This window comes from Setaria italica, chromosome IX (genome assembly GCF_000263155.2).
Source record: "Setaria italica strain Yugu1 chromosome IX, Setaria_italica_v2.0, whole genome shotgun sequence".
NCBI lineage: Eukaryota > Viridiplantae > Streptophyta > Magnoliopsida > Poales > Poaceae > Setaria > Setaria italica.
In genome coordinates, this window is record NC_028458.1 from 5,689,944 (window position 1) to 5,713,480 (window position 23,537).

Consider the following 23,537-nt stretch of genomic DNA (forward strand, 5'->3'; position numbering starts at 1 on the left):
CGCATTCATCAGGCTGACAAGGTGACACACTGACATGGCTCTACACGGACGCGGTGCTCATACGCTTGCCCCATCGCTAGCGATCGGCATCTCCCCGGGCGTCGGCGTTGGGTCCCGTCGCCGGTCGGGGTGACACGGCCAAGTCCAGGTGCTGCCAGAGGTCACCGGCGGCGACAGATGCTTGGTGTGGCTGAGAAGACGCACGCGCCACCCATCGATCACGTCGATCTCGCTCGTCTCGTCTCGTCCATTCTCACGTACGCCCCCGGTTAATTGCCAGCGAGTAATCTGCTTAGCTGTTGATCATCCTCTCGCCCGTGTCAGGGCACGTAGCGGCACGTCGCCGGCGCCGGGCCGTTCTGTGTCGGGATGGGGCTCTGGATGCGCCGCGCTGTGCATGGACGTGACCAGGTGACAGCACTCCGCGGTGCGCCGAGGCTGCCAACACGCAGCGGAACAAAGATGTCCCAGCTCGTCGGCGAAACACACACCTGGCTGATGAGTGACTGACTGACAGGCTGAGGCCTGACCGGCAGGCAGGGACATGGCCGTGGGCAACGCCTTCCCCGGAGGCCACCTCGTGTCTTCCGTCACTTCGTAGGTCATCCGTCAGTCTGATCTGCACAGTTTCAGGGGACTGTCTATACGGATCGTTTTCAGAATGCCTTTCTAATACAAAATCGTGCCTGGTTCCTTGTCTTTTCTGTTCGGCTTACAGTCTTGGATAGGCAAAACACTTTTCACTGCAGAGTCTGTTTGGTTTGTGCTGAAAGGACTGAAACTATATGAAACCAAGATAAAAGTATGCGTTCGAATGTAATGCGTGGACGCCAAAAGGGAAACTCTGCCACTCTAAAATGATCTGTTGCAAAACGGGTTAGATGACTAAACAAAATGATTGTTTTTTCCTGAAACGAAAAAGAATCAAGGAGAGCTACCGATTATTATATGTTTATTAAAGAAAGAAATGTAAGATGATGTGGACATCGCTATAGTTATTAGGTGGCACTTTAAACATCTTCTTAAAAATATATTTTTAGTAAAAAAGATTATGCATATTGAAATATCACATTTTCAGCCTACATACGTTTATATGTCTACTTATGGTCAAATATATAATTATTTACTTGCCAAAATAATGTGAACTAAAATTGCCAAGAATTCTAATACGATTTTTTTATCGGAGTGGATACTTTATAGAAAAATGGAAAATAAAATAAGAACCAACGGAGCAAATGTTCGTGGAGGCCCAAGGCAAAGGCAAAGGGATGGCAAACAGACCATTGCCTTTTGGGCTGCAGCTTGAGTCGGGCCGCTTTACAACCCACCAACCCATGCACTCACTCCTTCATGACACTGGCCTCTGGGCCCCACGAGCGAGCTGCCCGTAAACCCTAATCCCTGAATCCCTCCCCGCCTCCATCTCGCGCTCGATTCGAATCCGAGCCCCCTCGCTTGCTGCTGTTGCAATGGAGGACACAGCTGTCGAGGAGGCCGAGGTGAGCGGCGCGGCGGAGTTCGCGCCGGCGCTCATCGCCGCCCACCCGCACGGAAACTCTGTTGCCGTCGCCATCGGCCCTGAGCTCCGCGTGTTCGATCTCAAGTAAATACCCTCTTTGGTCTTCGCTTGTATCGCCGATTCCTGATTAACCCTGAACCTCGTATGTAGAAAGAGCTCGTATTTTGATTGCACTATTGGTAGATTTTGTGTGGTAATGCGTTTTTTTGAACTTAGCCTAACTGCTCATCGTGCAGTTGTAGAGTTGCCCTTTTTCCCCCAGCAGGTTGTGTAAATTGTTATCAATGAAATTTCATCTCTCGAATACTGAGTTTTGTACTGCCCAATTCACATGTCCTAGTGAGAAGTGGAGACTTTGTCTTTGATTCACTTGGTAGAATGTGCGAATAAATATTTATTTTGTGCACCCAGGGTTGGTTCTCCAGTTTTATTGTCAGATGATTGTGGCGGCCGTTCTCATTCAGACGCTATAAGAGCTATTTGCTTTAGTGTGAGTGGTGCTTTATTTGCATCCGCTGGTGACGACAAACTTGTGAAGGTTTGGAAAACTGATTCGTGGCGTTGCATCCGGACTATGTAAGTGACATACTCTGTTCTTCTGTTCTCAATGTACTGTTCTTCTGTTCTCAATGTGAATAACACATTGGCACCGGAACAATGGGCCTTTAAGTTTTCAGTATCCATAGTCTATGGAATCTGTTATATCTGTGTAGTTGACATTTTTTAACTGGAATAGCCCTATACCAGCAGCTTGTTATGTTAATTCTGTTATGAAATTCCATTATATTAGTTCTTTCTATGAAATTTCACACTTTTGATAATGTAATTTAGATAAGAATTTGGTGCAATGTTTTCGCTTGCAGAACTTCAGAGAAGAGGGTCAGTGCAGTTGCTATTAGCAACGATGACCTGTATGTAACTTTTGCAGATAAGTTTGGTGTTGTTTGGTTAGTCACTCTGGGGGAAGATGGTACAGAACAAGTTTCAGTTGATAACAAACCTGTGTCAATTCTTGGTCACTACTGTAGTATCATCACTAGTATGGTATGAACAAATTCTAAATTGTGTATTACTATTACCTATGCTATATATTTGTATCTCCTCCTGACGTGTGCTACACTTCAGTGTTGTCAGTTGCTCCTTTCATGTCCCGTACGGCCGTATAATTAACCATGCTTATGTCATTTGGTTGGTTGGGATTGCAGAATTTTTCACCAGATGGGCGGTTCATTGCTACTGCTGATAGGGACTCCAAAATACGAGTATGATTTCTGTTCTTCGCACTGATTGCATCGAGGGAGCATAATTTCAGACTTATTCTCTTATTGCATTGCAATTAATTTCGTAGGTAACGTTATTCCCAAAGAATCCTCTTAAAGGGGCCCGCGAAATACAAAGCTTTTGCCTTGGACATACAGAGTATGTACTATGTACAATTCCACTGTTTATAGTTTTGTTCTGTTTTTAGGTTCTTTTGGTATATATATAGGAATTTGAGTTTTAGTCATGATTCTGATTGTAGAAGTTTCAGAGCTTAGTTGTTGACTTGATACTTCTTGCAGCTTTGTGTCATGCATCGCCTTCACAAACATTTCTGAAAATCAGAGCTTTCTTATATCAGGAGGAGGTGATTCAACTGTGGGTACCTAGTCGCTTTAGTATATTGACATGTACTTTTGTCTCAACAAGCTTTTCCTGATGTTATTTCATTTGCTAAGGTTCGCTTGTGGGACCACATAAATGGATGTCTCCTTGATACGTGCCAAGTCAGAGACAAGGTAGCATCTTCAAGATATCACTTTGCATTTTTCGTGAAAAGAACATTAATATACATTCTTTCTGTTTCTCAGTTTTCAATATTATTCAAATTATTTTTGTATATGACAGTTCTTAGAACTACTTGCAGATGGAAGAGCTCTTGGAATTGAATGAAACAGATGATAGCAGTCTAGCCATTGCAGATATACGTCCGAGTAATGATGGCTCATTGGTTGCTGTAGCTATTCAAAGGTAAGCTTGACTTGTGGGGCGGTACTTCCGCCAGAAAGTGATGGTATTTATTGTGTTCTAACATGGCGCTATTTTTTCACATTGCAGTTTCAATGGCGTAATGCTTTTAGCATGTGATTTAGTAGGAAAGAAGTTATCTTTCCTAAAGGTATGCCTATTGGTAGACAAATTTAGTGTCCTTCAAGATAACTTACATGACCTAGTATAAACAAGATTTACCATTTACCATTAACACGGTTGACATTGTTCTGTGGTCAGTGCTGATGGCCATTACTTTCCAGGTCCAAATTGTTTTTTCATGCCAGTTTTTATCTGGTTTTATTGTACTTAATTTACTGGCTGAGAAGCCTGAAATGTAGCTTATGCAGTTACAACGACTCTTATGCAATGCCAGTCTTACACTCTTACTAGCTAGATGTTGATTGTCTCACTAAATATGGTAACTAATTGGAAAGCTCAGATAAGAATTTGGGTATTTGTGGCTCAATTATGCTAGAATTCTTTAATGTCTCAACTGTTCGACAATTGCTTTCTCTGTATCCTATTGATTAGCCGATGCACCTTATCCAATTGCAGGTGATTACAATGGAAAAGAGCTATATTCCTACTAGCTTAGCATCCAGCTTCTCATCAGAACTCCTATGGACTGTCATGGGTGCATCAAACATGCCCAACCAGGCTTCCTCCCAGTTATTAACTCGTTTAAGGATCATTCGTCGCTTCCAAAAGGATCTGCTATCTTCCGATAACTGTCCTGCAATCCTTGAAGACAGTGAGGTACCACACGGTGAGAAGCTCCTTTTGGCGCTGCAAGGAAGCCTCGACGTTGCAAAGCAAGAGGAGGTGTTAGCCTCAGTGCTGGCCGCGCTGAAGGTTTCGATGCACAAGATGCTGGTGAAGAAGCACTACTCGGAAGAGAGGAGGGAGCAGCGGAAACGGGGCAGGAACGACAAGAAGATCAAGAGCTAGCTCAACATGTGCCTTCCAAGTCTCAGCAAAACAATAGAATTGTTTCCTTGTTGCGTGCTGTACCATTAATAGTTTGAAACACAGGAACTGTATTAACAACTGTAAGAGTAAATTTTCCACTCGTTTTCTTATGATGTACTACTAGCATAAATAGCAGTAATTCATGCTGATCGCATCAGTAGAAACGTCGCAGTTTTCGCGTCTCCTTTTGTCTTGATCTGCTGTGACCTGTGTGGCTTTAAACGTTAACCAAGCCAATAATTGCATGAAATTATCGTGTGGTATCAGGAGATCGTCTCTGCAGGAGAATCAAATTGCGTCTGATTGAACTGCACTCGAGTGACTGATTGCCTCTCTGTTTGTCGCGATCTCAGCAGGCTGATGCCCCCGGGACCCGAAGGCTCAACCAATAAAGAGAGGCCCTGGCGCACGACGTGATCGCCGACGTGACGCTGGTGAGGACAAAGGGTTTCTGTTTCTCTTTGCTTTTGCGAGAGCTCCGGGTGACGTGTCCGGTGGTTTGGCCGAGCTGGAACCAACGGGCACCGCACATGCAATGTTTGCCGTGGCAAGAGGAACACGAGCATATATTGGTTCACAAGCCTCTCCAACGGCATCTTTGTTGACTACGCTTGATCAGCAATTCAGCATGGATCTTTCATATATTTCCAGAGAATTTCGCAACAAACAACGCGATCGGTTATTTTGACGTTTCGAAATATGATTCATGTGAAATTCCTTCGTTCCAAACCGGCGCCAGCCGCTAGGACTACAAACAAAGGGGGACTAGGAATTGATTCTTGACCCGATTGAAAAGGGCTAAACGAGGCAAGTTTGGGAACATATTCTGACCTAAAAACCTTATCCGGTGAGCGGGGATATGCAAAGGCAGGCACGGTTGGTCAGATAGATTAGAGTTCTCCGCAAGAAAGTTAAATTCGCCCGGTCAACACCATGATGGCCGGCCTGTTGGTGGTGTGGCTGCCTTTGCGTTCTTCCCTTGCAGTTGCAGATGCGATCTTCCACTGCAGCATGGAACTTGCTCATCCTCCAAAGTCCAAAGGCCTAAACAAAGTTATCTTGTTTGGTCCAGTTGATGATCGGTCGCTGCGTAGCGTCGTGGTGATCGATCACAGAAGCTACGTGCCAGGTTTTCCATGGCTGCCGACCTTCGAACCTTCTGATTGGTCCCTCCTCCAACGATGCCACTGCACCTTGGATGTGAGTAACTCGGTACCGCGTCTCGTCTCGTCCAACTCCAATCCAGAGAGAGACGAGGGTGCGTGACAAACTGAAAGGGGCGAAAAATTTGAACTCCTCGGTACTAGGATGACAAGGGAAGTTCAGTACTTCAGTCCAAGCCGGATCAGAACAAATACGAAACGTTTGCACTCCTCGGTACTAGGATGGCAAGGGAAATATCTGGTGAACAGTAGCTGTCCAAAACGTCCAAAGAATGAGAATGCCAAACCGAGTTCACCGTCACGATTTGACGACCCGGCGACCCTGAGCTGCGATCGAACGCCCTGCTTTGGCAGCAACTTAGCAGCCGCCGGATTGGCTTGTTTTTTTTCTCTCACCTCGACAGCTCCACATGAAGCTTCCATGGCGCAGCTTCACTTCAACCTCAACCCCACTGTTACCAGTAGTCCGGCACTTTTGTTTGAGCTGATGCTTTTGTCTAGCCTTGGTCACTTCTCCGCTTTGAGCTGATGCTTCCTCTCTTTTGTTTTTTTCTCCGCTTTGAGCTGGGGGGCTTCTCGCTGAAGGCGAAAGGGAGGCAAGGCAAGCACGCGTGCTGGACCCGGATCCGTTTCAGTAGTGTTTCACTGACCCCAGTGACAGCAACTGCCCTGGTCTTTCACCTTTCTACCACTGCACAAGCACATTGTTGATGTCGCAGAAAGTCAGAAACTAACAGCAGGCTTTTTACGATTATCCTCGCTGATTTCTTCCATCACGACTTTTGTTTGCAATGAGACATGTCCAATCACTGCACTGTTGCAGCATGTGGAGTTGCAACGGCCAAGCATCATGCTCTGCACAGCCTGGTATTTCCAGTTTCCCATCACCTGGTTTGGGTTCAGAAACGCATCTGTTTTCAGAGGAAAGACAGTTGCGAAATGCGTCGGTCAGGAGGGCATGCAGGTTAGGTATCCCTCCCCATCACCCCTTTGGGCAATGTCAATGGAGAAGAAATGAAGGTACATGACCCGGATTGCGCCTCTAGAATCCTAGACAGGAAAAAAAAACCTGATCAGGAAGAGAGAGATGGTTAACTGTTTCTACAATGATAAAAAGGGGTTCATGTGTGATGATGGCATGGGGTTGGTTGGTTTGTTAATCTGGAACAAGTACCAAAGGAGAAGCAGCGGTTCTTTACACCTGCCGCTCTATCCCCCTTCCAATGTGCCGTTCCATCGCCGCCCACAAGCTTTTGCCTGACGGCTGTATCAGGACAAGGTGCCGCAAATTTTCACTGCCTGCCATTGACCAAAGCACAAAAGCTTCCATCGTCTGCACCCACGGCCATCTCGTCCGTCACGTGCATGTACGATAGCCACGCTACTCTTGCAGTTGCTGTGTACAAAAACAAATAGCAGTGGACACTGGAAGAAGTCAGATGCCATGACGCATCAGATGATTTTGGCGTGTCAACGAATGTTTAATAAGCGTAAAAGAAAACCTTGACCCAGTGTCAGCTGGTACGTACTACTCCTGTGGATCCTGAAACAAAAAAGAAAATTGATCGTACGCCGACCCCTTTCTGCTCGGATCACGAGCTTGTCGCGGTGCGAAACAAAATAGTACAAGAAAATGGTTGTGAAATCACAGCTGATGCTTCAAGTCGTCTCAGCCCATCACTCACTAGTCAAACATGCAAAACAAATGCCCAAACAAAAAGGAAAGGTAGACAAATAATCACACGGATTGATTATTGGCTAGTGACCTAGTGTCAGCTCAGCTCTAATGATTGGCTACGGCAAGAAGTTTGTGAGGACCCGTGCAACAAAGGCATGGCCGTGAGCGGCATGCTAGGTGCAATCATAGTGGCACACCGTGGAGAAAATTTCACCGCCACAGTTGTGCTTTGTCTGGTTGGTTTCACTGGCGGAGCTTGCTCCTAAACCCAGCATGAGCCAACCATAAGAAGAACAAGACTAAATTTTGTTTTTATCAAACCAAATGATAGGAAGTGATGGATTTTGCACAAGGTCAAGGAGGGGGCAATGGCCCCCCTACTGGCCTGTGAGAAGCTCCGCCAATGGTTGGGTTAAGCGTGTCATAAGGTTTGCAATACTGTTTTTCTAAGTTCTTCTAAAACTTTTTTTCCACGTACTTAAGGTGTGTGGGTTTTCCCCCTAAACAAACCATATGTATGAGTGCATGGGTTTTTAATGTGCCAATCTCTTGAAAACCCAAAGTTCAAAATAGATGCTACAAGCAAGTATACGCATTTTTTTTACATAAGAATAATTTCACATAAGAGATTTGGGAGGGGGTGAACTGGGATCTTGGTGTACACCGCGAGTTGTGTTCTGCCTCAAATTTTCTCGGCCCCCCCCCCAAAAAAAAAAAAACTTGATTGGACAATCATTCTATTAATAAAGTTTTTCTCACTATAAATACACACATCTCTTCCATGCTATTTTTCGCATTTAATTATGGTTCCCTGCAGGATCTTGAAAACAATGTAATGCTTGTACCATCTGAAAATTCTGGCATAAATTCATAGCCACACATCGTAATGATATTTTCTCAATAGTCTCAACTAAATCCCTCTGACCATTTTGCAACACTCCCCTTTAATGGGAGCAGTTTTCAAACAATTTGGTTATTAGAGCAGGGGGGTCCCATCAGATCATATTGAATTGGACCTTGGGTTATCCACGCACAGAACAAGATGCTGTCGCGAAGAAAATATTCCTCAGATTTATTTAGTCCACCTCCCAAGTTACTGTCTTATCTCTTACGCCTGCCTCTGCCCCCACACTCCTTGCAGCGCCATTAGCCCCCAAATTAGGTAGGGTCAAATGGCTCATGATGCTGCCATTTCTGTCATTGTAATAGGGGACGTGGAAGGTGAACACTGGCGAGGCCTACCGCGGCACGCATTTGTGAGGGGGCTCTGCAGTGCGATGCAGAAAAGGAGATGCAAACAAACGCAACGCAACGGGCCAAAGAAACAGTTTGAAATGAGTAGTCGTTGTGTCTTTTGTTTGCAAGAAAAAAGATCAAGCTTCGGAGATTTTGACTGATAATTTATCAGATTTATATTTCAGAACGATCTGTTGAGAAATCAATGGTTAGATTGATAAAGTCTAACTTCCAAGGCACTTCCAAAAATAAACACGTCTTGTACTTTTGAACAGAGAGATCGTTTGAGAGATTTCCCTTAAATTCATGTGTTTCAACACTCCTCAAAATTTTTGAGAGGCCATTTCTTTATTGACAATGCTAGATTCCTGGACGTACAATAATAACAAGTGGTTTAACCAGGTGTGATCGATCTACCTGCATTTTCTCTGCGCTGCTCATCTTTGCAAGCAAGAAAAGAAAATTAAGATGAGGTGTTCCTTCACGAAAAGGGCGAATCCGCTCAACTCAATCATTGATTGGATTGGATCATCTGTTAGAGCAGGACGACAAGATCGTGCTGCGCCTGCCAAGCACCCATCGGCAGCAAATCTACCCCTGCCGTGTGGCGCCAACGGAGCCGGAATCTACCGCGCCGCGCATGGGCTCCGATGCCAGCGACGGGCGGTAAGGTAGCCGGTAACACACAGCACAAGGAGCTCGCGAGCTGCGAGGGCGGAGAAAGAGATGGAGATGGGCAGTGATGAAGATAAGGACCTGCCCTTTGGAAGCACACACACACAAACCAACACTGACATCACAGGGGCACAGAGGTCAGGGGAGGAGACGGAGAGCCCTCTTTAAGATCACCGCGCTCTCCCAACCCCCCTCCTCCTCATCGCCCCCCCCCTCTCTCTCCTCTCTCTCTTTGCATTGTGTCACTCTAGACCAGGTCGTAGGTAACTAGCAATTGAGGTCTTAAATTCTTGCTCGAGGTGAAGCAAGGCACGCTGATGCAGGAGCTGAATCGCGAGGTGCCTTGAGGGTCTTGCCAAGGCTTGCGAGGTTCCATTTTGCTTCCACCCCTGAGCTTGCAGTTGCGTTTGAGTGCACCTCTGAGGCTTCTGATTGGCCCTCGCGCTCCGTACTTAAAGCTCACGGTCTCGTCCATGGTGCTGGGGCTTGCAAGGCTTGCTGGTTCTTGCTAGCTGCTGCTTCTTGGTCATCGAACTGAAGGTAGAACCAAGATCAGTCTGTGAATTCGCTAAAAATCACTTGTTTTCGGCGAATCTGATCAGTTCAGTTCATCGCAAATTGACACCTCTTTCGTGCTGCTGCCCGTCCGTGCAGAGTGCTGTGCAGTTGGTCTTGGTCCAGTGTTCTTGGCATGTTCCTGAGATCGAAGATCCAGGAGATGATCCTGAGAAGGAGGTCCAGGTCGATGAACAGCGGCGCCGCCGCGCAGCGGGGCCACGCCTCCGATCAGCTCGCGAGCTCGTCGACGGTTCCATGCGACGGCGACAGCGCCGGCGCCGGCGGCAGAAAGAGTGCCACTGCGCGTGCCCTGTTCGCCTCCCCGAGGCTGTTGCACTCTTCCTCCCTGCCCACCGGCACCGTCTTCGCCAAGGGCCCCGTGCCGGACGCCGAGTCCGAGACGGCCTTCTCCATGAGCCCGACCTCCGTGCTCGACGCGGCGGCGTCCTTCAGGTCCGGCACCGACGCCGCCGGCAGCAGCAGGCGCCGGCCGTGGCGGGACAACGCCCTGCACGGCCTCGCGGACGCGCTGGACTGCGGCGACCAGCAGCCGGAGGGGATCGTCCTCGCCGCGACGTCGCCGTCGCTGCTGGTCAGGTCGTGCTCCCTGGACCGGCGCGTCGAGTTCGGCGTCAAGAACAAGAGCTCGTGGCTGCCCCTCCGCGCCTGCAGCGGCCGCGAGGCCACGCCGCCGGCGCCGGCCGACCCGTGGGAGATGGAGCCGTCGTCGGAGGACTACACGTGCGTCATCTCCCGCGGGCCCAACCCCAGGACGGTGCACATCTTCGGCGACCGCGTCGTGGAGGCCGGCGCTGCGGAGGCCAGCGCCGCGGAGAGCTCGCCGCGGCCGATCAACCTGCCGGCGCGCGGCGACCGGGGCTTCTTGAGCCTGTGATCGATCGGCGCCTGCCTGCGTAGTCTGTTTGATGCCTAGTAGGTAAAGAAATTTGAGTCTGCTGAGTGCTATTATTAAGTTCAGCCTTGATGTTGCCGTATTGTATTGGTTGTTCTTCAGTCTGATCAGATGATCATAGATGTTTTGTTGATCAGATGATGTGCTAGACGTTTTGTTCAGGTTGAGCTGAAGCTGTCATATATGAAGTAATTTCATCATGCTGTTACAAAGACAAACTTGTAAATTCTCAACCTGTAAGCTCTCTGACTCCTGAACGAGTTTGTGTCTGCAAACAGCACAGGCAGATCAACTCTGACTGAACAGAGAGCTTCAGAACACTTCAAGTTCTGACAGTCATTCAGAACACTGAACACCTATGCAACCCTGACAAAAACTCCAGACCATTTCCCAGCAAATCCAGCACAAAACCATAGAAAATTTTCCATATGAAACTATACACTAGACTCTAGAGCATGCCATGAGCAAGTCCCCAATCATTGATGGGTTCCTTGCGGCAATTAACCCATGGAGACGAAACGAGCCCAATGATTGGTGTCTCTTGTGGCGAAGCCCTGCTCGCCCAGACCAGGCGATCGATGGGCCCCCGGCCGGGCCGGTGGGGCGTACGCGCCCACTTGAACGGTGTCTCGTCGCCGTCGAGGGCCCCGCGCGGGTCCACTCACCCAGCGAGCGGTTGCAGCTGGCCCCCGTGGATCCGTGTCTCTGCCATGTGGGGCCAGGCTCCCCATGCTCACTACGCCTGGCCAATTTGATCCCATCTGATCTGATCTCCGAGAGTGTTTCAGTTTCTCTGTCAAGCTTCCTTTCCGTGACGGCGACCGGGTTGAAATCGACGCCCATTTTTATTTTTCTGGCTACTGTTACGTATCATGCCGTCAGCTGAATAGCTGGTGGCCTGCTGTGATGGGCATTGCCTATTTGCCTGAGCATTGAAAACCTCTCTTTCTTGCAGGCCATCATATTCGTGATGATGATGATCACCAAGGCATTTTTTAATGATTTATAGCTCATTGTCTGTTGGGAAATTCTTGTAAAATGGTTTGGACAGATTAGTGGCAGTACCTTTTCAAGGGTGGTGACTCGGCGGCGATGCAATTGTTTTTTTGATCTTTACTGGGGGAAAAATCAAGCAGTGCTGTAATAAAACTCACAATATTTGTCACTATCATGCACTGCTGTAAGGCTTTGAAAGTTTGAAGAACAGTTGTTCTTTGCTTACTCTTCTGGATCTTTTTGTCTTGTTGTAAAATTTGGAGTTTGGAACATAGCGTGTGCTGCGAAATTAATATGGTACACATAAACCATGCTCAAACGTATCCGCGCTTTGCACGTCCAGGCCATCACATGACGTACAGATTTTGACCGGCTTCATTGGCTCCCGTCTCCACGTTCCACAACACAGTGCTCTATTAAGTCAGGTGAAAAGAACAAGTACAGGTGGCTTAATTGATCTCTCCTGCATCAAGTGCAGGTGTAACCGTGTAAGATTAGAGAGTAAGTATAGACTTAACTTCTCTGGCGAAAGTTGCAGGTAAATTATCAGGTTTTCACCACCTCCTCAGAAGGAAAATTATCAGGTTTCATTACATATCATGCCACAGAAGTAAGTCCAGATGACCTCAAGTCAACAAAGCACAAGGAAGGATAATAGCTTATTTAACAAATTAATTGACGCAAAAAGTAAAAATAGCAGATCAAAAGTGGTTAGGAGAAACCATTCCCAAATCAATTCAATGTCATTTTACTTAATGTTGGATAATGTTTGCTAAGCTGACTGGCGGTTTATAAATTTACTGTTAAAAAAATAACACCAAACAGAATCAGCAATAGCAAGAAAATTCTGCCATCAAAACCTCCTAAGCCATTCCACAGATGGCGAATCGAAGTAGTTGCTGTGGTGAACTGTCAATTTTGATATTTACAACGTTCAGAAACCAGCTAGGCCATTCACATGAAAGCTAGTGTTATCAGTAAGGAGGAAAGCTAATATTAGCATACTGAAGTGAAAGCCTCCAGTCTTGGATTGGATCATTAATAAAAATGTAGATATCTCAAGACCAAATATAAATATGATTTCTGTCTGAGGTGGCAAGGGGTCCTAGCCCACACCATGCACTTGCAAGAACCGATGAAGAATGCTCCTGTAGGATGGTTGGCGTGTCATTCTTCAGTCTTGACCATATGTAAACAGAACCATCAGAAGAACCAGCAGCAATGCAATTTTCATCAGGGCTTATGCAAGGTTTGCCCCAGCTGCCCACCACTCTGTTACCTGTGGCCCTGAATGTTCCACAAACCTCCAATGTTCTAACATCAAAAAGGTTGTGCACATTATCTCTCCCACTTGTAAGAATAAAATTTTTGCTCCGCGACACGCAGACCGAGGTGACATCAAGATGAGCAGCTATCTGTGTAGTGCACTTCCCACTACGGATGTCCCATAGCCGGAGATTTCCATCCCTATGACCCGAACAAATGATGTCACCATCAATGAAAGCTAGTGAGTTGGGGTTGCTTGCTGACATTATGGTGCTTTTGCAGAAACCTGTCTGGAGATCCCAAATCTTGATAGTACGATCATTGGATGAACTAGCAACAACAAAGCTCTTCACCCAGCTTGCATCAACAGAAGAAACATTTTTTGTGTGACCAGTCAGAGTGTGACGAGGACGCCCCCCATTGACTTCCCAGACGAACAGCTTATTGGAGCTACAGGCAGCAACCACAAACTTGTTATCATTGGTCACAGCAAGATCATTAACAGATCCCAATACACCATGTAGAGTGGAGGTCAAGGCACCAGTATATGCACCCCATATCTTAACAGTTTGATCCTGACCGCCACTAATTAGCTTGTCTGAATTATGCTCAAACATCAAAGATCCACATCCACCATCATGAGCACGAATGGTGATTGTGCACGTTGATGGGATTGGTGTTTCCATATAACCGCCTTCAGAACGCCGTATGATGCCATCAGCTTCTTGCTGTGCATTGTGTTGTATAGCACCAACTCCAGCTGTCTTTAGCTTTAGAACCATCTCCTCATACATTGAATTGGCCTAGATAATTATTTTACAACAGTTAACACAGTAACTTATGCATGCTAGTGCTATGGGTACGGTATTAGACAAATAAGTGGTAGAAATTTCAAGACTGCTGTAAGAAGGTCATCTTTAAGGATAACGCTTCGGCAGTCAATGCAAAATTATAGAACTAAACTAAAAAAATCTGATTGCAGCGTTATGGTATGGTAAGCATGCTTGTTTTGCCATGATCTCTGATTCTCCATTGGTTATTGCAGGACCATTGCAACTATTGATAAAATAATATATATTGCTAACAGGTTAAAAGATTTTATCCATCATATCAGTGCCAGTTGCTCCGTAGGCAAGCCGCAAACATAATGCTCGAACAATCTGTGATTTCAGATACCGCATACAAGAAACATGCTTTTTTAGCAATAAAAGGAAAATAAGGTACCTCGTTGAGCCTCTCCGCATCCTTCATCTTCTCTAGCATCCATCGATCAATCAGACTCTGGTTCTCATCCTCTGCAGCTTTAAGTTTTGTTAATGCCTGTTCAAGTTCAGCTTTAACTGCCTGGTGCTCTTGAATAAGAAGATCTAAGGCTTTTGTTTTTTCATCAAGTGACTGCTTTAGCTGCACATTCTCTTCGCTGCAAAAAAGCTTTGCACAAGCACTGAGTGCATGTTCTCCATGACTCTGAGGAAGCTTAGAAAAAATGAATCATATTTAATACCTCGTCTTCTCAAGTTCAGCCTGCAAACTTGTAACCATTGCTTCCTTCTCTTTGAGCAGTGCTTTTGATGCCTTACCCTCTCCAATCTCGGTTACAAGCTGTTCGGAGAGCCGGGATTGTGCTTTGTAGCACTGCTGCAGCTCCAACTCGTGCTTCTCAGCTTTCTCCTTCCACTCCAAAGCCTGCAAGGAATTAACAAAACATCTCTCCTTCACTAAACACCCAAGGCATCCTCAAAAAATTCTTAAAAAGAAAACTGGGATATTTCGGCAAGACCGACAGTAGAATTCAGTAGACCCAAGTAGTATCATCAGTAACACACATTTGATTGCATACTTTATGTTCGATCAAACAGGGAGGAAGTTAATTGCAAGATTGGGAAAAGGAGCAAGAGAAGAGTAGGGGATTGGACTTACGTGGGCGGCGAAGGGACGGGTGAGCGCCTCGATGGCCGGGCTGTGCGCCCCTTCCTCAGCGAGGTGCCTCCGTTTCAGCGACCGCAAGGCACGCCGGATCGCTGCCCTGCCGGCCTCAGCCTCCGCCATCGTCCTGCGCACGCGGCAACAGCAGCAAACCGATCCCCCTTTGTCAGGCAAACAGCAAAGAAGAAACTGAGCTACCCGCCGAGTTGAAGGATTCCTCACATTCTCGCGCGGGTTTCGGCGCCAGCGGGGGCGGGAGGAGGCCGCGCGTCCGGTGGCTTCAGTTCTCGGCAAGGGCGGCTCGGTTCTTCGGGCTTCGTTGGAAACTGACTTGGGGGAGAGGAGGACGACGGAGAGGGGAAAAGCGGAGGCGGCGACGTCCGGGCCGCGAGTTGGACTCGGGCTCGTGTGCTGGGAAGCGTGGGCCCAGCCCAAGTAAAGTTGGCCTTGGACTCGAGAAATCGTTGACACGGTTAGGGGCCCAGTCAACTGGGCTAGCCCAATATATAAACTGGGCTGAGGAGCGAATGGAATATTCCGGGCTTGGCGGATACGCATGGTTTTCGTCTCCGCTTCCTCTGCGGCCTTGCTTTCCGGCGAAATCCTCGGCCGCCGCCTCCTCCATCCCCTACCCTCACGAGCGCATTGGCTGTTGTTTCCTTTGCCCTGCGCAATCAAGCTGGTCCGGGCGCCTCGCCGCCGTCGAGTCCTGAACCGTACTGTGCCGCGGAGGGGAGTGAGGGAGGGAGGGGAAGATACGATACAACCATATAATGGCGGTTGCCGCCCTGCTGCGCCGGAGGGTGCTCTCGTCGCCCTCCGCTATCTCCTCATGCCGAAATGGTTCGTGGTACCTTCTTTCTTGTTGGGCGGCTGGTCGGTTGGTTGTTATTTTGGTTGGGGTTCGGGTGCCATGTGTTCGGTGAAATGCCAAAACCAGGCGCGCCATCTGTGGGCACTACTGAGTACTGATCAGTGGTAATGTCCATTTGTAGGTCATTTGTAGCATCAATTTTCATGTTTAATGTTTGATTGGGGAAATGAACTGTCAGAAAAGGTGGTAATTTTCCTGTTCGGTTGTCATTGTTATTCTTCTTTTTTTCCTGATGAATATATATATATATATATATATATATATATATATATATATATCATACCTTTGAAGAAATTTACCTTGTTAGGGGACATGATTGTGGTATCAATGTTGGTGCATCAAGTATTGTATCATAACTATGTTATTGTTTTGTACAACTCTGCCATGTGCTTTGAAATTTGTTTTTGCAGTTCATTTTTTTCAGTGTCAAAGCCTCTGGTGGGACTGTCCATTATACCATTGTTACATAACCAGAATTGCTGTAAACTACTGTCTAACAAACTCCATACTCTGTCCAGCTGTTCACTGCCCTTTCTCCAATTCTGATCTACATTCAATGGTGAATTCTACTAACTTGAGGTTTTGGAGGGGCTACCACAACTCTGGAAAGTTTGATTTGACTGATATGACGTAAGAATCAATTTAAATACCATCATTTATGTAAATTCAAGTTTTTTTCTTCATATTCTTGTTTATTTCATGCATTTGTACCATATCTACAAACCCATTTCAAGGCATCTAAAATAACTGTCCAGTTGGGATGCTGTTACATGACGTTATTCATCATAACAGAAAATAGTTACTCCAATAAGTAATTATTATGGTGGTTAGAAATATGGAAACTGTTATAAAAATGAAAAGGATGTGCTTGTATTGTAGTTCATTAAATTCCCTGTAGGAATGACCATACCTTTCTTTTTTCTGGAGATGGAGCAATATTATACTGAAGAGTAATGTGAATCTTAAGATTTATTACATGCTAACATGTAGCGGAGAAAGCTGCAGGTTTTTATTTATTACCCCATATATGCTTCAATGAAATGGTGTGATATCTTGAATTATAGGCATCCCCATATGTGGTACCCAAAAGCCCGAGAAAAGAAGCGCAATGTATATTTACATGTCGGTCCTACAAACAGTGGGAAAACTTATAATGCTCTCAAGAGTCTAGAAGCAAGCTCTTCAGGTACTATTTTGATATACCCGAGATACTAAGAGAACTAAGTTTTACCATGGTTGCTCTAAATTGTTATCAAATATCATAGGTGTGTACTGCGGACCTCTCAGATTGTTAGCACGCGAGGTAGCTCAAAGGCTAAACAAAGTTGATGTCCCTTGTAACTTGATTACTGGACAAGAAAGGGATGAAATTGAAGGCGCAAAACATAGCTCAGTAACAGTCGAGATGGCTGATGTGACAACTGAGTATCAGTGTGCTGTTATTGATGAAATCCAGGTACTTAAAGTGAATGCATTTTGTAGACTGCTAGGTTAGGGAGGTTTATATTCATACTATGAATAGGAAGGTAGAGAGTCACGGATTTGATTTTTTTTTAAATAAATGATCCAAACAACTGTGTTTCCCACTGTCAATAAAGAGTTCTTTGGAATATCCCACATTTTTGCTAATATTGTCTTCTTCCATGGAAAAGATGGTTGGCTGTAAATCCAGGGGGTTTTCATTCACACGTGCACTTCTGGGGCTTTGTTCAGATGAACTTCATGTTTGTGGTGACCCAGCTGCTGTTCCCCTTATTCAGCGAATTCTTGAAGCTACTGGTGATTTAGTCACGGTAATTTACATGAACTAACCAAATGTATACTGCTGCTACTGCCTACTGCATATTAAGGCATTATTTAATTCTTTTTCATATATGGTAGTTGTGAATTTGAAGTGTGTTAACTGCCATGTTTCTCAGCCAGTATAGTACCATTATGAATTTAGATTTTCTTTCTTTTTTTTTGTCTTGACAGGCAGTTAAGTTTTTGTACTAGGGAAAGAGATATAATGTAGTTACCTACTATAAGATGAAAATTCAACAATATCAATGTCTCATGTTCTTGCAAGCATTAGCTGCCTTGAAAAGATTAAGGTTTTCAATTTTTGTCCACTTTACTTAAAATATGTAACAATTTTCTGGGGTTGTCATATATGCATATTATAAATTTGAATATCATATTTTGTGGATAACATCATCTGTCGGATGCTCAATTAGGCCTTTGCCCCACTTAGGTTGTAACCATCTTGTCTAGTACCTCCCTGCAGTCACAGATAAATAGGTAAGTGGCATGGACATAGCCATGTCCGCCATAACACAAGTCTTGATCTCTAATTTCTACTTAAATATATGTTTTAAATCTTGTAAGGGCATTTTTGTCTAGTACCTTAGCGAGAAGATTACATGCATTCTTTGCAGCTTTTGTTGGTGGTATGCTGTGTGCTGCTGTTGTTTTGCACAAGTCTTGATCTCTAATTTCTACTTAAATATATGTTTTAAATCTTGTAAGGGTATTTTTGAAGACCGCATTTTTGTCTAGTACCTTAGCGAGAAGATTACATGCATTCTTTGCAGCTTTTGTTGGTGGTACGCTGTGTGCTGCTGTTGTTTTGTACTTGCAAAGCATATCCCGGATGGACTTGAGACTTGAGAGGGCTTTTCTCAAATGAATTTGTTTTTCTGTTGCCCAAATGAATTTGTCCTGCATAGGGTTTTTTTTATTAAAAATGCTGAAGTACTGATGCAAGCATCTGCAGCATGTTGCCATCTAGCAAATGTCCTTATTTACAGATTCTTTGTTGCAGAGCAGGTTCAATATTATGAGAGACTATCTCCTTTGGTTCCTCTGAAATCCCCACTTGGATCTTTCTCTAACATCAAAGCAGGAGATTGTTTAGTAACATTCTCGAGACGTGGGATTTATAGTCTCAAGGTGGGTATTGGTGAACTGGCCATTGCAACATTGCTTTATATCATACTCCTACTTTCCTACATAGTAACATTTAAGAGAGTAAATGTAAAATCTCCCTCTAAATTTTTGCAAAATAAAAAGAAAAACAGTAAATAAAATTCTCGTAACATCGGCAAATCTGATCAGAGGATAGTTGTTTCTATTTAGCAACCCTTGAAATATGTTCTTTTAGCTTATGCTTTTTCATTAGAATGTATTTTTCCAGCAGATGAAGTGAATATCAAGTTTCAGCTATCTTTTTATGTTGCAATTTTTCATGCATTCAGAAAAGAATTGAAATGGAGGGAAAACATCTTTGCTCTGTGGTCTATGGCTCATTACCACCAGAAACTCGAACAAAGCAGGTACGTTTTACACTTGGGTATTTACTATCATACTATTATATCTTCTGCCTTCCATAAGATGTTATTTGCGTAGTACTCGGTAAACATTGTGCAATCTCATACATCATTGATGCTGGACTTCAAGGAACATGGCCAGCCACTTTTTTCTCGGTTTGCATAATCAATGTCATAACCCACAAGCTCATAGTTGGCCAGGATTTCAAGATTTTTCTAGTCATGGACTCATGATTGTAGTCTAGATTGCTGTAAAAGTAACCTTTCTGGTCATTCATGCATAATTCTTGATGATGTCATGATAATTTCTGTGACAATGAGTGAATTAACTTATTCCTTAAGCTTGCAGGCAACAATGTTCAATGATGATACCAGTGACCTTAATGTGCTAGTAGCTAGTGATGCTATTGGAATGGGACTTAATCTGAACATTTCCAGAATTATTTTTTCTACAATGATGAAGTTTGACGGCTTCAGCTTCAGGGAACTAACTGTTGCTGAAATCAAACAAATTGCTGGTATTAAATTTTCTTCTTATCATCTTTACCCCCAGCAGTTTCCTTTCTGCACTTTTGTTTTCCTTGATCCACAGGCTTTTGTTTTCTGCAGTTTGTGCATATTTTGCGTGTTTTAACCTTTTTGTAGGCAGGGCTGGGAGATATGGGTCTAAGTTCCCAGTTGGAGAAGTGACCTGCCTAGACGCTGAAGATCTCCCATTGCTGCACTCATCTCTGAAGTCACCTTCCCCCATTATAGAGGTAATCTCTCACTTCTTCACAATAAATTGATTTCCAGCAGTATGAAGGCAGCAAGAAGTTCTATATAGTTAATAAATAGCAGCACAAACAACCACAGATGCTGACATTGCTTTTCTGCAGCGTGCTGGACTTTTCCCAACATTCGATTTATTATCTTTATATTCACGATTGCATGGAACTGACTTTTTCCACCCTATACTGGTAAGCTAAACAGACCATCGCTCTTGCTATGTTATATGGTAAAATGCATCAATACAAAAACATATTGACTTTTGATATTTATAGTCAGTTATTTGTCAATGGCAAAGTTAAAATGTTTTACTAGATAAGCAATTTAGTGGTGATACTTTGGCTGGGGCACGGTAAGTTGCTGTGCTATTTTTCAATAGCCACCAGGAGTTTCTAGCAATATAGCTACATCACAGTTGTACAAATGGTTGGTTCAATGAATTATGTCCTCATCATCTTTTGCATTGGCATGAATTTCCTTTGGTGCAGTTTTACTTCTTTTGAGGTATCTGTGCACTTGCTCAGACTTCTGCTGTTCAGCTTGAGTTGGCTTGTTCAGAATAATTTAAGTAGAGTTTGGTTTTTGTCTATCCATTTCTCTTGAATAGCTTGTTATCATATTTAGTTTTATCCCATTAAATGTATACTGTGCTTTCTTTCTATTTACAGATATTTTTTCTGGTAAGAAAATGCGTGCTAGTTTTCTTTTCGTTGTGCTGCAGGAACGTTTCTTGGAGAAGGCTAAACTATCTCCAGACTATTTTATTGCTGAATGTGAAGATATGCTGGTAATTCTTTCCCTAAACCCTTTTTCTTTATTTGTTCAAATCTTCTACAAGGAACACTACAATAAATCAAATTCTGATCATCTGAGCAGGAATGCAGTGCATGCCTGCTGAAAAACAATAGTTTTGCATTATCTTTATAAGAATAGCGAACTTTCTTCAGTAGATTATGTTTTCTCTTGAGTTACAAGTGTAATATTTTGTTAAGGATTATTTCTTTCATTGTTAACAGAAGGTTGCTGCTATTGTTGATGATTTACCTCTTGGGTTGTATGATAAATATCTCTTCTGTATCAGGTATCTGTATTACTGTGATATTATGCCAACCTATTTATTTATGTGTTAGACCTTTTGAATTGTCTTGCTCCACAACTCTTGTGAAATAATCAAACTACTTTCTGACACTTTGTATTGCAGTCCAGTGGACATGCGTGATGATATATCTGTCCAGGGATTAGTTCAGGCAAACATTTCTATCGTACTATTTTTCCTTGCTATTTTTGTGGAATTAGGACACAGTGTTGCTAATTTCTTCAATGTGCAGTTTGCAGAAAATTATGCAAGGAAGGGCACTGTTCGACTCAAAGAGATATTTACACCCGGAACATTACAGGTTCCTAAAACACACAATCAACTGAAGGAGCTTGAATCAGTTCACAAGGTTATTGCACCTAAATTCTTCTTAGATACTGTTAGATACTTGTCCGTCCATAGTCAACACTCAACACCATCGTATATCTTCTCAACATGCTTCTGAATGCAAATTCCTTTGTTCTTCAACTTTATATTCTGCAAATGCAGTTAACATGGATTTGAACATTATCTATTGTTTCTAAAACAATCTTCAATCTGTTGTAGTTGTATTCATACAGAAATTCGTGTTCCAAGTTAAATCTATGCTAGAGGGAAAGAAAGATAAAATATTGATAATCATTATCCAGAAATTAGTGTCTTGTTTTAGTTGATACCAGCGCAATTCAAATTCAGGTTAGAAATTTCAAACTCGATCCAAAATCTCTAGACTACACATTGAAAGTTTGTTCTCAAGTTGATATTATTCCACCTGCTTTTGCGAACATGGTATATTTGTTGAGTTGTGAGATCTATCTTTACTATCAAAAAGAACTGACTTTTCTACAGATTAATTAATGATAAAAGCTTTTGCAAAAAGTTTGTGGCCCATATCCACAGCTGTTTTGTTTAAGTAGACTACTCTTCAGAAAATTGCAATGAAGTTAATCACCATTTCTTATGGTGATCACCTCAGGTCCTAGAGTTGTATGTGTGGTTAAGCTTCAAAGTGGAGGACTCCTTTCCAGATCGTGAAGTGGCCGCTTCCCAAAAGGCAATCTGTAGCATGTAAGTGCTTAGATCCAAGAGCTCTTTCTTCTTCTTTTTTTTTGCCATTCGGCAGATCAATTCAGTGGATTTCTCATCGTTGGTATTATCAGGTTGATTGAAGAATATCTGGAGAGGTCAGGATGGCAGCCACAAGGGCGAAGAAAGTTTTTGCGTGGTCCACAAAAGCTCCTTCGAGAATATGATGTGTCGCAAATGTATGATATCTTTAATCTTCAGAAATTTTTTATATTATTTTCAATAATGTCCCGGATGACTGCTAGCTGCATCTTTTAGCCAAAAAAAAATTATCATCTTTCCTCCAATTCACTCCACGAATATATTTTTTAAATGTTTCATGGGAGGGACAGGGATGCATTAGATCTTCAATCTTGCAGAACACCACTAGATTCCCTAGAGGTTCTTACAGTTTGTAGGCTGTAGTGCTATGCTGCATGATGTCTGCACCATTGATTTGATTCTATGGTCTTCTTTTTTCTGTTGTAATCTGTCTTTTTTTTGGGAAAATTTTGTAATCAGTCGCCAATGCAGCTTGACCTCATCATATGTTTGTCAAAAGCCGCTCCTGCTAAATTTCCCATTTTATTTTCCTCCAAGATACTGCCCATACATTGAATCATAATAATCGATCCCACTCTGGTTTTTTAAGAACAGCTCTTTCTTGAGATAACCATCTTGAGTTTAATGGACAGGCGCAAGTACTTTCAAGAAGTTGATGGACAACCAAAATAGAAGGCCTGAACAAGGGGTCTCACCGCATTCAGACCAGATTTTTGCAACCCTCCAGAGCATGTTCTGCCTTTCTGATTGGTTATCAGATCGTAATCGAGGAGCAAAAGAACACTTCGGATGACAGAATAGATCCATGGACGACTTCACCACACCCATTTAGGTCGACTAAGCAGTCAATTTGGCAGTGCATGCCACACATTCACCATCCACCATACTTTGTTCAGTCACTTTTTGCACCTAAACAAATGGAATACAATGTGTACTTGTTTGTAAGGAAAAATGGAGGCATGGCAAATCCACTTGTGAGACAGTCGGCTTACATACATACGGAATGGCTTGTACATGCTAGTCTGAGTTCTAGAAGTAGCTGAAGTTAAAAAATAGTAATAACGATAGCTGTAATGCTGGTTGTAACCCTGTAAAGAGAAACGGCTTATGGCTTTCTTTTTACTTTCTCTGAGACCAAAAGGGGCAGTAATGCTTCTTATGATGAAAAGGGTTGATTCGCTAATGCGAGATCTCTACATTGTTGTTGGCAGCTGTGCGTTTTTTCTTGTGTGCCTGTGCTGTTCCCCGGTGAAACATTCGGGTTCTTTTGATGTATTCGAAGCACAATGAGTTGGAACATTTCACGTTTACTTCCTGTCTTGCTCAATTAAGTGAAGGCTCATGACGAGCCTATCTTTTGAAGTTTCAACCTTTTTCTGCTATTTGAGACATCGATGCAACTATGCAATGCCTGATAAGATGGTAGGCATCATATTATCAAGATCCTGTTCTAG

General features: G+C 43.9%; 4 protein-coding genes across 4 annotated transcripts; 3 read left to right on the top strand and 1 right to left on the bottom strand.

Annotated features, from left to right (window-relative positions):
* Nucleotides 1-1,373: 1,373 nt before the first annotated feature.
* LOC101776734 (tRNA (guanine-N(7)-)-methyltransferase non-catalytic subunit wdr4) lies at nucleotides 1,374-4,702 on the top strand. The gene is made up of 10 exons (XM_004981741.3): nucleotides 1,374-1,603; nucleotides 1,931-2,095; nucleotides 2,383-2,563; nucleotides 2,725-2,781; nucleotides 2,868-2,938; nucleotides 3,082-3,157; nucleotides 3,238-3,297; nucleotides 3,426-3,529; nucleotides 3,617-3,677; nucleotides 4,106-4,702. The coding sequence occupies exons 1-10, from the start codon at nucleotides 1,470-1,472 to the stop codon at nucleotides 4,496-4,498; spliced, it is 1,302 nt and encodes a 433-aa protein (XP_004981798.1). The 5' UTR covers nucleotides 1,374-1,469; the 3' UTR covers nucleotides 4,499-4,702.
* Nucleotides 4,703-9,372: 4,670 nt separating this feature from the next.
* Nucleotides 9,373-10,960, top strand: LOC101777146. Its single transcript, XM_004981742.3, has 2 exons — nucleotides 9,373-9,811; nucleotides 9,926-10,960. Exon 2 carries the CDS (start codon nucleotides 9,963-9,965, stop codon nucleotides 10,722-10,724), a length of 762 nt encoding a protein of 253 aa, XP_004981799.1. The 5' UTR covers nucleotides 9,373-9,811; nucleotides 9,926-9,962; the 3' UTR covers nucleotides 10,725-10,960.
* A 1,502-nt stretch (nucleotides 10,961-12,462) lies between these two features.
* Nucleotides 12,463-15,294, bottom strand: LOC101777560 (autophagy-related protein 16). Its single transcript, XM_004981743.3, has 5 exons — nucleotides 15,153-15,294; nucleotides 14,925-15,057; nucleotides 14,509-14,690; nucleotides 14,229-14,424; nucleotides 12,463-13,807 (listed from the first exon to the last, which is right to left on the bottom strand). Coding segments are annotated over exons 1-5 (1,524 nt in total). The 5' UTR covers nucleotides 15,155-15,294; the 3' UTR covers nucleotides 12,463-12,796.
* Nucleotides 15,295-15,456: 162 nt separating this feature from the next.
* Nucleotides 15,457-23,293, top strand: LOC101778233 (ATP-dependent RNA helicase SUV3, mitochondrial). The gene is made up of 17 exons (XM_004981745.4): nucleotides 15,457-15,773; nucleotides 16,323-16,434; nucleotides 16,869-16,990; nucleotides 17,070-17,260; nucleotides 17,457-17,597; nucleotides 18,613-18,735; nucleotides 19,041-19,118; nucleotides 19,462-19,630; nucleotides 19,758-19,870; nucleotides 19,991-20,071; nucleotides 20,602-20,667; nucleotides 20,897-20,961; nucleotides 21,082-21,127; nucleotides 21,209-21,325; nucleotides 21,932-22,023; nucleotides 22,116-22,220; nucleotides 22,716-23,293. Exons 1-17 carry the CDS (start codon nucleotides 15,704-15,706, stop codon nucleotides 22,753-22,755), a joined length of 1,731 nt encoding a protein of 576 aa, XP_004981802.1. The 5' UTR covers nucleotides 15,457-15,703; the 3' UTR covers nucleotides 22,756-23,293.
* The last annotated feature ends 244 nt before the right edge of the window (nucleotides 23,294-23,537 follow it).

What these genes read in the sequence shown, in the direction of transcription:
- LOC101778233 (XM_004981745.4), top strand. Translation starts at nt 15,704, where the DNA reads ATGGCGGTTGCCGCCCTGCTGCGCCGGAGGGTGCTCTCGTCGCCCTCC. An exon ending in CTGTTATTGATGAAATCCAG is followed by an intron (nt 17,261 to 17,456) that starts GTACTTAAAGTG and finishes TCCATGGAAAAG; the next exon opens with ATGGTTGGCTGTAAATCCAG. An exon ending in CTGAATGTGAAGATATGCTG is followed by an intron (nt 20,668 to 20,896) that starts GTAATTCTTTCC and finishes CATTGTTAACAG; the next exon opens with AAGGTTGCTGCTATTGTTGA.
- LOC101777146 (XM_004981742.3), top strand. Translation starts at nt 9,963, where the DNA reads ATGTTCCTGAGATCGAAGATCCAGGAGATGATCCTGAGAAGGAGGTCC.
- LOC101777560 (XM_004981743.3), bottom strand. An exon ending in GCTGAACTTGAGAAGACGAG is followed by an intron (nt 14,425 to 14,508) that starts GTATTAAATATG and finishes GCTTTTTTGCAG; the next exon opens with CGAAGAGAATGTGCAGCTAA. An exon ending in ATGCGGAGAGGCTCAACGAG is followed by an intron (nt 13,808 to 14,228) that starts GTACCTTATTTT and finishes ATAATTATCTAG; the next exon opens with GCCAATTCAATGTATGAGGA.
- LOC101776734 (XM_004981741.3), top strand. Translation starts at nt 1,470, where the DNA reads ATGGAGGACACAGCTGTCGAGGAGGCCGAGGTGAGCGGCGCGGCGGAG. An exon ending in GTTGCTGTAGCTATTCAAAG is followed by an intron (nt 3,530 to 3,616) that starts GTAAGCTTGACT and finishes TTCACATTGCAG; the next exon opens with TTTCAATGGCGTAATGCTTT. An exon ending in AGAAGTTATCTTTCCTAAAG is followed by an intron (nt 3,678 to 4,105) that starts GTATGCCTATTG and finishes ATCCAATTGCAG; the next exon opens with GTGATTACAATGGAAAAGAG.